The 12,292-nt window shown below is 35.3% G+C and overlaps 1 protein-coding gene across 1 annotated transcript; it reads right to left on the bottom strand.

Annotated features, from left to right (window-relative positions):
- Nucleotides 1-587: 587 nt before the first annotated feature.
- Nucleotides 588-12,116, bottom strand: LOC117122021 (homeobox protein SIX4-like). The gene is made up of 2 exons (XM_033267506.1): nucleotides 10,700-12,116; nucleotides 588-3,927 (listed from the first exon to the last, which is right to left on the bottom strand). The coding sequence occupies exons 1-2, from the start codon at nucleotides 11,425-11,427 to the stop codon at nucleotides 3,204-3,206; spliced, it is 1,452 nt and encodes a 483-aa protein (XP_033123397.1). The 5' UTR covers nucleotides 11,428-12,116; the 3' UTR covers nucleotides 588-3,203.
- Nucleotides 12,117-12,292: the final 176 nt, after the last annotated feature.

The raw sequence follows: 12,292 nt of genomic DNA, 5'->3' as shown, positions 1-12,292 counted from the left end.
TCACTTAGTTATAGTTAGGCCCTATCAGTTAATAATGACTAAAACTGCAGTCAAAAAGGCTCACATGAAACTGCTCTGTGTTGCTCAAGATTCCATTGTTCAGGTTCAAAAATTGTGCAAGAATTTGGTTGCTCTAATCGGAAAGCCTTTCCCATTGCGTTGGTAACAACTACGTATGTAACGATTGCAGTGAAAACGTAGCGACAGTATGGAAACAACTTTATAAACGTAGGCCAATGACTATCTATGGCTCGTCTTCATTAATTCGCTCAATGACTACTGACTACTACTATTATTATTATTATTATTATTATTATTATTATTTACTACCACTGATGTAGGAGCGAAATGAAACATTACCAAATGCTTATAATTATAGGCATTTTATCAAAAGCTTGATTTTGATAATTCATATTTAGTTGTCCAACAGATTCTCGTCGGCATGTTTTGATCATCATTATAGGCCTAATTGAAAAAAAAAATGTTTATTTTTTGTGATTAAAAAAAAAAATCAAAAACAGAATTTCAAATCGATTCAGAATATATACGTGCTATAGCTAAAAAAGTGAAGGTAATTCGTGTCGGAATTTGATTTTAAACATTTTATTTTTCTACAAAACACACTATATTTACATGTCATATATTTTAACCAACCAGAGTTAACATGGTTTCATGACCACTTTTCTTATATTTTTAAATGTCTTTATTAATCAAAAATTCGAATCCAGGTAATTAAAATTTTAAAAATACTATCACTACCCTCGATATTAATTTTTTTAAACCCTTGAGCATCATGATAGTTTTAATACTGTATTACTAAATATGTAGATATAACTATATGGACGGTCTATGATCAACACATCGGAATAGACTAAAAATAGTTAAATTAAAAATGGCCTATAAAACATGAAGCACAAATTTAGCATAAATTCGCGGTAATAGCCAGGTTTACATAAAATCGCTACACGCTATCGTTGACTGTTATCGGCGACGCTTGATTGGTCGGCCGAATCGGGGACAGTACGCGTGTCGCAGTGTAAACACATTGTAGCGATTTTATGGAAACCGGGCTTTAAGCACCTCGTCAAGTAGCATACCGGACACTAATATCTGTACAAACATACATAGTGTGCAATTTAGAGCGACATATGATTTAACGCAAAAGCATTTGAATATTTGAAGGCCTTTTCATATTTAACAATTCAGGTATACGCGCGCCTGGCAATTATACAAATGTAGCTTGCTATAAATGTAACACTTTAAAAACTTTCTCATTTTTTCTTCGGAGAGGCACTTTGACTACATGACTGCTCCCTGATTCAAAAAACATAATAACACCATTGCTTAAAAATAAGCACCCAGCGGGACCAAGTGGCTACGTCTTGACGTGGCTACTTTGAACTCATAACCCATCCACGTTTTCTATGTTGGCAATTCACTTGAATAACTGTACAAGTAACAGATTGTTGACTTCTTTCTAGGACAGCTCTTATCTTCAGTTGGAAGACTGTTCATTTTTATTTTTAGTTTCTGACTCATCCCAAAATTCCTCCAACCGGATTTACTCTTACAACTCACAAAGTGAGACGATAGCTAAGTGTCAGCCCACCATGGGGCTGTATACACGAAACCGTGGTAAATAGATCATTCGATCTCAAAGTATAATACTTAGTCGCCTATTAATCAATTGGCATTGTGTAATATCTTTAGACAAATATATTCAATTTATAAAATTGATTGCATGAAAATTGTGCATTATTATACAGTATTTGGCTTTAAAGTAAGTAGATCTGTCAAATGAGAACTCACATTACATTTATTTATCTATCTAAAATCTAAACTGTTTGGCCATAAAACAAAATACCAGAAATAACAAGCTAAGGAGACAACAAAATAGTAAAGCTAATATCGAAGGCGATTAAGTACATAAAAACCTGTTTCATCATGTTACATATATATTCTATAATAATAAATTCGGTTATCGATATTAAACAAAATATTAAATTTGGCTATGAATTTCTATATTCACAACGTTATGGCATTAATGGCGTTTTTATAGTTTTTCAGGCCTCATTTATTAAATTTACATGTTATTGTTTTTTTAGGACAATCCATACATTGAATTCGTTTAAGACTGGTGTAACAACAATAGCCATTGCCTTTTAAATATCCTACGAACTCTCCATTATCCACGTGACCAATGAAGCCCTGCTTATGATTCATAAATGAAAATCTAGACAAATATTACAATATAAACAAATGCTGACAAAATGCGTTAACATAACACATTAAATATTAGTAGTTTAGGCCTAATCTTTGCAAACAGATCAGCCCATCGTCCAGTCAGTGCAGGGGATTAAGAAACAATAAAATGGCTCTATTTTTCCCATTTCCGGAACAGCAATAAGTACAGCCACATGTTCTTATATTTAGTGCCCAGTCTTTAAACCGAACCAGGTCGACTGAACAAACCAACCAACATCTTATTACCCTCAGTACCGTACTCCATCAACAGCGATATCTACTGCGCACACTCATTGACATGAACATTTTGTGCAAAGCGAGACTTCCATACAATTACTTCTCTCTGAAACCGATGCCATAGACGATATTGGAATGTTTCTAAGTATTGCATAAAATATCTAATCTATATTCATTTTATAAATGCACATAATCAATACACTCATAAAATATAACGATAAACAGTTATTGGACCTAATTCAGTAGAAAAATAACTAGAGTAAAATCTATATAAAAATCCGCCAACGACTGCAATATTTTGAAGACGTCATCGCGATAAATACTGTACACAAAAGTTGCTATTTTTCTGCAAACATTATGACTACTTGTGATAAAATAAGTCTAGAGCAGTTAGTGTAATCGATGCAGCTGTAATGTTAGTTTAATTATGGATAGAGTCATACTAGCAACAAACGTTAATGTTGGTTTTTGCTGACTAATACACATTAAAATGGTTGTTCTATATGTGCCCGTGACGATTTTGATGATCATAATGCCTGTTGAAAATGACAACATCCTGAGCTCTTTCCTCGCATTCATATTCTGTTGGCTGTGAAGACGTAGCTTACTCGACGACTTTAAGTAGACATTCTTACAAGCAGACAACCATTAAAAGAAGTACGGTAATAATATATTTACTGATAAATCAGGTGAACCGGCACCTGTTCTTATTATCTTTGGTACTACTGCGATACTATCGAACTAGCCGACACTGGCATCGGTTGTGGCATAGTCAAGGTGGATATTGTTGGCAAAGCATCGGTAGTGTGCGAAATTGGCGAGATCGAGCTTACGGCAGCAGACGTCAGAAGTGGCGTTACAGTCGTGAGTGTCGTGAGCGTCGCGTTGCTGCCATTATGTAACGGCGCGTGTGATCCACCATTGCCGACTGTCGCTGAATTCGCAGGAATGGCGGCAGAAATCGATACGGGAAGAAGACCGGAAGTTTGAGAAATGTTCGACGAGCTTGGTGTAGCTGGTATCGGAAACGATGTATTTGCGAAAGCGGCGTTAGCCATTGTTGACATGAACGCCTGCGCTGCAGAAGTGTTCATCGAGGAAAACGCCAGAGCTGAACCGAGTATGGACGGATTCATAAAAAGGCCAGAATTCTGGAAGAACGCTCCATTGTCGCTTGCTACAACAGCGACCGGGAAGATCGGTGAGGTCACCTGCTCGTTTGGATGTTTGTTATTGCCAATGTTTTGCCACACCTCATCTGGTGAGTCCGAGTCAAATTCAGTTTTGACTACAGTAAGTTTACTCTCCTTGTTGGCTAAGGTGATGACAGAGTGCGAGCCGCCAACATCCATTGCTGGACTGGCAAGTCCATTGTTCCCTGGTATGAATTTTGATTCAGGACTAATTTCCGGAGATTCCATATTGTTCATATTGTGTTCAATCTCACTATAGAAACAAAAAAAAAATATATACATTGGGTTATTTAGAAAATTCATTTAAATACGTTTACGGTTTTCATACGTCATAATAGGTAGTTTTCGCCGCACGACGTTAACCTTAACTTTGACGTTAGTACCCAACATGCAGTGCGGTAGCTCCGCCCTATTGTAAACAAATCGAAATACGCATGCGCAAACCCGTAACTAACGTACGTCGAGCACGTAAAATCCTGAAATTAACGTACTCCGCAACGCAAGATTAATAAATTATGACGTCATCCGTTAACGTTAAGGTTAACGTTGTGCGGCGAAAACTGCCTATTACGTTAAACATAGACCTAAACTTTATCGTCATTTTCAATAACATATACTGTGCGGTACTGTATAGCATAATTACATACTGTACTGTTTTCAGTACAGTCTGTTATCATGTCCCAAACAAAGAGTTGGAGGTAACAAACCTTTGGTTACGTGGCCTTTTATTTATAGTCGGGCTCCGGAGAAACAATATTTTGAAATGTTGTACAACTGCTTTTTCTAAGACACAAACAGCATATTGACGAAAAAAATCGGTAACGGTTAATGAGATAGATATTCAAAAATCTGTATCTCATTAACCATTCCCGAGTTTTTTTTTTGTTGTCAAATACCGGTATGCTTTTTGTGTCTTAAAAATCAGTTGTACATACCAAACATTTTTCCCTCCGCAGAGCCTGACTTTAAGAATGTTGGACTTGGCAGTACAACATATCCATGTAAAAAATCAATTAATGAATTGGTCTATATAGGCCCCTATTAGATAGAAGTGTATTCACGGCCACCAGAAGACAAAACCTAGCAAACACACATCGCTATTTGTAACATTTATTCCATGGTTCAATAACGTCGACACGTTCAGCAACGTTTGCAAATATTTCCAATTCATTTACAGTATTTCGTCTCTGTAACACAAACTTAAATATGAAAAATAAATGTGCATTTTTTTTTTTGGGAGGTAGAGAGAGGAAGCAAAGAGTTAAATTCAATAGACTATCGACTGATTCTCAAACCTCCAAATACAGTAGTCAACATAAAACTCGGAAAAATATATGAATACATTTACGTTAAAAAAATACGCATTTTTTTAAAAAAAACCGTTTTGAATACCAAATTGTAACGTTATTATAACGTAACGTTGTGACTGAGAATTAATTATTCATTATTGTACTCTTCTTCATCTTGGACACGCACACTGGATTATCGTTCCACACACCGACAAAACAGCACTCCCTTTCTAATCTTAAGTTCCCAATGCACTTCAATTAGGCTTCAAATAGCAATTATCGGAACAACCTGGTATTTTCAAACCGTTATTCATTTTAATTGAAGCGAGTGTGTCCCGATTTAATATATGACGAGCCATTATCACCAACCATCTATGGACAATCTCATCGCATAATCCAAAGACAAGAACAAGTGCCAATCAGCATTCTTCATGACTCTACATAAAAACCCACACCTTCAGAAATATGACAAGAATAACAATTTTTATTACTACGTAAATAAACAAATATTGACGTAGGTCTACATAACATCAACCACAATATAGTAATAACAGGCTTAACCATTATTAGTCATTTTTTCAACAAAGTTTATTTTATTAAATTTATTTTGTTATAGACTAGGTGTGTAGGCTATGCGTTGTCTGGATCCGGCAGAAACGATAAAACCCTAGGGGCTAGAATTTCCATGGGTCTTTCGAGCGTATCGTAACTGCAACGAAAAGGTCCTATATAAAATACTCGTAAAATTTTAAATGGATACGCATGATTCAATCATGGAAACATACCTGTACTTGAATTATTGCCATTTATTATTATGTACCGGTTAATTGTCCTTGTATATGCGAATTTTTTAATTAAAAAAAAATTATGACATCAGTAAATAAAAAATTATGCAAGGTGTTGATGATGATACAATAACTTCGATTTTACACTGTTAGACTGTTTAAGAAACATTTGATGGATGTTAAATTTCATAACGCTAGTAGTATAAAAACCTGTACTGAGTATTAGATATAATATCAGCGCAAATCTGTGTATAATTTCCCAGGGTTAATGACACGTCTTAAAGGTAGCTAACCTCGTTAATTCGAATGGACCGAACATCAAATTCGGATAGGACAAGCATGCCGTTGCGCAAAAGAATGTCATTTTTTCAAGGCCGGCAGATTTAAGCCTCAGGGCTGAACGATTTCTAAATTTCTATTTTTTAAGAACCCGGTAATCAATATCATATATGGTCAAATCATATTCTGTAACATATTCTACTATGAACTTGTATAGATGTAAACAATCATATCTAAATGCCAACAAATAATCATATTGTATATTAAATGATTTACAGTATATCATAATCGTCGTCGTCATCATCACAATAATATTTTAATTATTTAACTATTGGTATTTTTAATTATTATCAACTAGTACTACAATTTGGGTTATAAATTTTCATTTTGATAAAAATAGCTATAATATTAAATGGAACGGGTGCTAGCGGGTCACCGGATGCGGGTCACCGTGTCACCACATGTCATAGGTTATGTTTATTGGGGTACCATGGCAACTCGTGAGGAGACGTCAATTGTTATGTTCGTCCGGTAAATGTACGAATAAACAAAGATAAGAAATAGCACATTGCCAATTGACACATTTTACAAACTTTGTGAAATAAACGAACTTCAAATAATAATACATAGACCTAAACTACGATTACGTTGCTTAATTAAGCATAACAAATAATTATAGAACTGTTTAAAAGCGCATGTAAATATGGCATACATAACATCTGGCCATGTGTATATACTGTATAAATAAAAGCATTTAAATAACTAGGATTATTGGCAATTACTGTACCACGATAGCCATGGGCAACTTATCTGGGTTTCCAACTTATCTATCCATGTGCGAGAATAGCTGGGGTCAAAAGAAAGAAGTGGTGGCAATCGAAAATAAAAAAAAAAAAAAAACAACAAAAGAAAAGAAAGAAAACAATGTAGATTAATTTTATATTTACGAGTGAAATGAGCTTTTTATATAGTATTGTAATGTGAATTTGTTATAGCATTGATGAAAGAATCAGCACTATCCCCAAGGTTATACCTGTACGTACAATTATAGATTCATGAATCTTATGAAATTGATTGGTATAATAATGGTATTTAAAAGATATATCAGTACTTGGAATCGTATATTATTGTTAAAGATGCACTGTCTGCTATAATTCAAAAAAGAAGAAAATTTAAATTCAAAACAGTACATTTTAACATAAAATGTACACCCTGGGCGAATAACGGATTAAAATGCCCTTTAACAATTCCTTTAAATATTGGAGAACCCCGGATGGTCGCTCGGGGCCAATAAACCCGGTATAACGATAGTAAAAATCACTTCGCACGCTAGTTTAGGCCTATATTAATTACGGCACTATTGTTTGAAGATAACCCATCGCCATCAAAAAAAAAAAAACCTTCTTACTCCACCTGCCTGTACCTGTATTACACTCTAGTAACACAGAAACCTTCAAGGGTCGAATGTCATAAGGTCAAAAAATCTAAACGAGCAATTCTACACATGATGCTGAATGTTGATGCAGTAGTGACCTAAAGAAAAATCTCGTTTATTTTGAGAGCTAAAAACTAATCTAAATCAAGGAGCAGGTCAGATTGAAATGAAAAGCGGTCACTCGCTGTTTAATGTACTATTATATCGTCATCTGGTTACTGTACTGTACCATTGGGAATTCTACTAGTGATGTGTTGTGTAGTATCCATAAACATGGAATCAGTTACTAGCTGTATTTATTCCATCTCTGGCTTTCCCTTAATTTTGATTTTGGGGAGATTTTTTCTCAGTTTTCTTAAATAAGATTATCTGATATTATATAGGCCCTACCTAAAAAAAAAAAAGAAAAAAAGAAAAAAAGATCGTAATACGCGTCGCGTCACCTTATCAAAATGCGTTCGTCATCAATGTCAACTCGATCGCTCCCATGATTGGTCCAACCGTACAGTACCACACACGCCGAAGGAAATGTCCTTCGCACCCGGTCTGCTGTAGTACTTATAGTACATGGCTATTTTTATTAAAGCTACAACGGACCTAATAAAATATAATATACATTTAATACGAGGATAATACTTTTATGATTTTCATACAAATTGGAGTAATGTTTTGCAAATTAATCCAGCGTCCAAAAGCGCCTCATTGGCTGTGGTGATTGATTGGTCGCTAAATTATGGGTGAAAGTGCAATATGGTCCTAGATGCGATTTATCACCAAGTTAAAAACCAAGCGACATCAACAACAGCTGGTTCCAATTTGAAGGCGTTTAATTGGACATTTTTTGATCTACAGATTTTACAGCCAGTAAGTTGGATTGCTAATAATGGATTTGATGTCAATATTAATGCATTTATCATTATTATTAGTGAAACACCATTATTATTATTAAAACATTTTTTTTATACAATATTGTCATCGTTATTTTTTAATTATTAATATTGTTGTTCGTCGTAGTTTATCTGGTTGGGCAGGTTAATTTTGTTTATACAGTATTTTAAAATTCATCTAGGCCTAGACCTAACCACGCCTAACACAAACCACAAATAAACACACAACCACATCTCATGTTGTCATGAATTAGTGATCCGTGGCCATTTATTATTTATTAAGATGAAGATGAACATAATTATGATAACATTAATGTTAATGATGACAAAAAAAATCTGTCAAACCAGAGCAAGAAATTATTTATGTTCAGCCACCTGAAGAAGTTCAATGGGTGAACGAAATCTCATAAATATTTTTTTTTAAATAAATTAATTGTTTGTTTAATCTGTTAAATATCGAAATACTTTTATATACATACAGTAAAGGTTAACAGCCCACAAAAATATTAGATTTAATATAAAATCTCTATTCGCATCACTTTTATCAGAATCCATACCCAGAAAGTTGAAAAGCAGGAACGTTTGCTTCCAATCTAATGTCTTGTCTAGTCAATTTCACCATGGAGGAATTAATTTAGTCCTCCATTGATTTCACCATCCATGTATTGACATCAAACGAAAGCGTTTTATTTCTATTGTGTTAAAATGCATATACAGTGAATAATAGACAACGTGTACAGTTTAATTCAAAATTTACTCGGATTTTTACTAATATTGGCCATCGTAAAGATCGCGGTCTTCTCACCTTTCAAATGGTGATAATTTAATTTCTTTTTATGGGGCCTAATCAGAAGTTTGGCATATGAGGGAGGAGGCAAGTACGTGTAAAGAGGATATCGTGATTTATTGTGAGCAACGCTGACGACAGAACCAAAATTCTACCACCAGTCACAATAACAACTCCCTGTTGACACTAAATGACAATGATGCTTTAAGTTTAGATTAATTGATGGTAAAAACTTCATGTTTCTTTATTAACTTGCTGAAATATTTTGTGTGATAACTAGGCCACATTATAATACAAGTTTTCATATATAACATAGGCCGTATGTACGTACACTCATACAAATTAATATTAACACTGAATATTGAAATATAAGAGGATGCACAACACAGGTAATAAAAAAAAGGTGAATAGTGATGATTTAAAAATCTTTAACCAAAAATTAAAATTTATTACATGACATGTAGTGTGGTTCGTATTACAATAATTGATTCTTTTGTTGATAAAATGATAAAGTTTATGCCTCTTAATTAGGCGACCGGTACACCCGCTGTGTCGTGTATTGTATTGATAACTTCAATCGGGAGACTGCGGAGGCACAAGAAAGAAACCACCGGCGTGCTATCTAACTAAATCTAACGCCAGAATCAACAATCGGATTTTATGGAGACAGGAAATATTGTAGGATGTAGACGATGTTAGAACTTGAAAAAAAAAATCAACATGTTTTGATATTAGCAATACAGCTGAGCTATAAACATATCCTGCCCTGTTACAAATTGATTTTATTCTCTGTACTTTCATTTTAAACAGGCGTTAAAAACTATGCGTTAAAGTCAGGCTCCGGAGGAAAAAAAAAATTTTATATGTTGTAAAACTGATTTTTCTAAGACAGAAAAAAGTTGTTTGACGAAAAACTGGGGAACGGTGAATGAGATACAGATTTTTAAATATTTAAAAACTGAGGGAATAAGGTGTGAAAATGGGCAGTTACGCCCCTTTTTCCCCCAGTTTTTAAATATTAAAAAATCTGTATCTCACTCACCGTTCCCCAGTTTTTCGTCAAACAACTTTTTTCCGTCTTAGAAAAATCAGTTCTACAACATATCAATTTTTTTTTCCTCCGGAGCCTGACTTTAAACCATGGTGGCATGCTTACCGTACGAATAGAAATATTAAACTGTGTAAATAACGATTGCAGTTCACTAATGCGCTATAACTTCCGATTGATTCCCAATCCAAAGTCGCAATACAAAGACAGAAGGTAGGTGCTTAATTGTGTTTAAATCAAAGGGCGGATGACCACAATACCAAACGATATAAAACAGCTTATAAACTTTCACCCGAAAACTTGTGTTCGAAAGCTTAACTGACTGTCAAAAAAAACTTACTTTTTAATGTCACCACAATATTATTTATTATCAGACAAGATAAAACGTCTCATCTATTTTTAGTATTTTTAGTTTATACAATGACCCATAACATCAATATGAAAAAAAAATGAGTGGGCTTTCTATAAAATAACTGTTTATTCAATATTAAAATATTTATAAACAAATTGGTTACCTTCTTGACGGGGCTCTGTCTCGTTGGCGACGGTTTTTAAACCAGTTACTGACCTGGGTCAAAGTAAGACCCGTCAGTTTCGCTAAATTCCTCTTTTCATCTGGGGACGGATACTTGTTTTGTTTGTAACAATCCTTTAACATGGCCCTCGATTTCTCTTTGAAGCAATATACAGTTTCCTCCCCGTCCCAGATGGTTCGGGGTAGGGGATATTTGCGCCGAATTCGGTACTTGTCAACAGCCCCCAACGCCCGTCCCCTGGCCACCTCGGCCTCTTTGTAGTGCGCCCGATACCATAAATCTTGCAGTTCAACATGAAGGGCCGGGCTGAAGTGGAAGCTCTGCAATATGGTGTACAACTCTTTGTATCGACTTTGTCTAAAAGCCACGAATGCACGGGCCCTGAGGACCAGTTCATGTCGCTGTAGTGCATTGTCGGCAGGGAGAGAAAATAAGAAACGGGCTAGACGATCGACATTGCCTTCTTGACGGAGCGCCTCGCAAACACAGACGACCTGCTCCGGAGAAAAACTGACAAGCGAAGCTTTAACATCCTCGTCCGTGAAGGATCCGACGATTGTTGACGGCCGACTGTTGTCTACATTGTTTAGTAAAGAAACTGAGTTGTGGGGCAGCCCATGGTTCTGATGGCCACTATTGATATCCGACTCCCCAGTATTTATCGTGGTTTCCAATTCCGTGTCGACGTTCTCAATTTGGGAATCCATAGTTGGTAAGACAAGACGAGTACGGATAATATTGCAGCGGACACAGCGAATGCGGGTCAGAGAAAATTCCTAATGGCTTGTCAAGATTGGCGAGTAGCTGCTCACAGCGGCTGCGAAAGGCATTAAGCACGACCTGTCGCATAGCAAGATACTGGTATACGCGTTGCGATTGGTGGATACGAAGCTCCGATGCTGATAAACTAAACCATCTGGTTTGGGGATCGGAAGAGGATGTTTATCTGCGAGCGGTGTACCCAAAAAATACTTCGGAGACAAATTGGCGAGCGTAGTTTAGGAGTTGTTTAATTAACGACTTAAATAAAGAACAAAACAATAACAACAAACTGTAATTTCTGCAAGTTATTAGTGATATTATACATCATTAATCAACTCTCATATCCGAACGAGTTAAGCAGAAGGAAACATTTGACAAACGTTTAAAACAATAATGTTAGTTCGATGTGCTCAGGCGGACGGAAGAAATAATATACTGAACATTAAGATGGTCCCTCAAAATGTTAATGTTGGTGTAGGCGTGGTGATGACAAGCTGGGATGAACTCTGAGCGTGGTACAGGCACAGGCCTATTCGTTATTTGCTGCATTATTCCCATTTACAATGCGGCTTGAAGTTAATCATTGTTGTGGACTAATATTTATTTACAACGTTATAATTATTATAATCATCAGCACTGTAATCTTCATTGTAATAATCATTATCAAAGTTACACAAAAGAACAGTTTTCTACTTGATGTAGTTAATTCAAGCCATAAATTAAAACTATAAATTTAATGGTCCATTAGTTTTGAGTTAAAAGCGAATCTGATACAAAATATTAAGCATGTCATATACATAACATATGTGG

The sequence above is a fragment of the Anneissia japonica genome, unplaced genomic scaffold (assembly GCF_011630105.1).
Source record: "Anneissia japonica isolate Jap-2015-1 unplaced genomic scaffold, ASM1163010v1 scaffold1208_len1460985_cov181, whole genome shotgun sequence".
Taxonomy (NCBI): Eukaryota; Metazoa; Echinodermata; class Crinoidea; order Comatulida; family Comatulidae; genus Anneissia; species Anneissia japonica.
The sequence above is the reverse complement of the archived record's forward strand: the minus strand, read 5'-3'. Positions and strand labels throughout refer to the sequence as shown.

What these genes read in the sequence shown, in the direction of transcription:
- LOC117122021 (XM_033267506.1), bottom strand. Translation starts at nt 11,427, where the DNA reads ATGGATTCCCAAATTGAGAACGTCGACACGGAATTGGAAACCACGATA. An exon ending in GACAGAGCCCCGTCAAGAAG is followed by an intron (nt 3,928 to 10,699) that starts GTAACCAATTTG and finishes TTGTTTCTATAG; the next exon opens with TGAGATTGAACACAATATGA.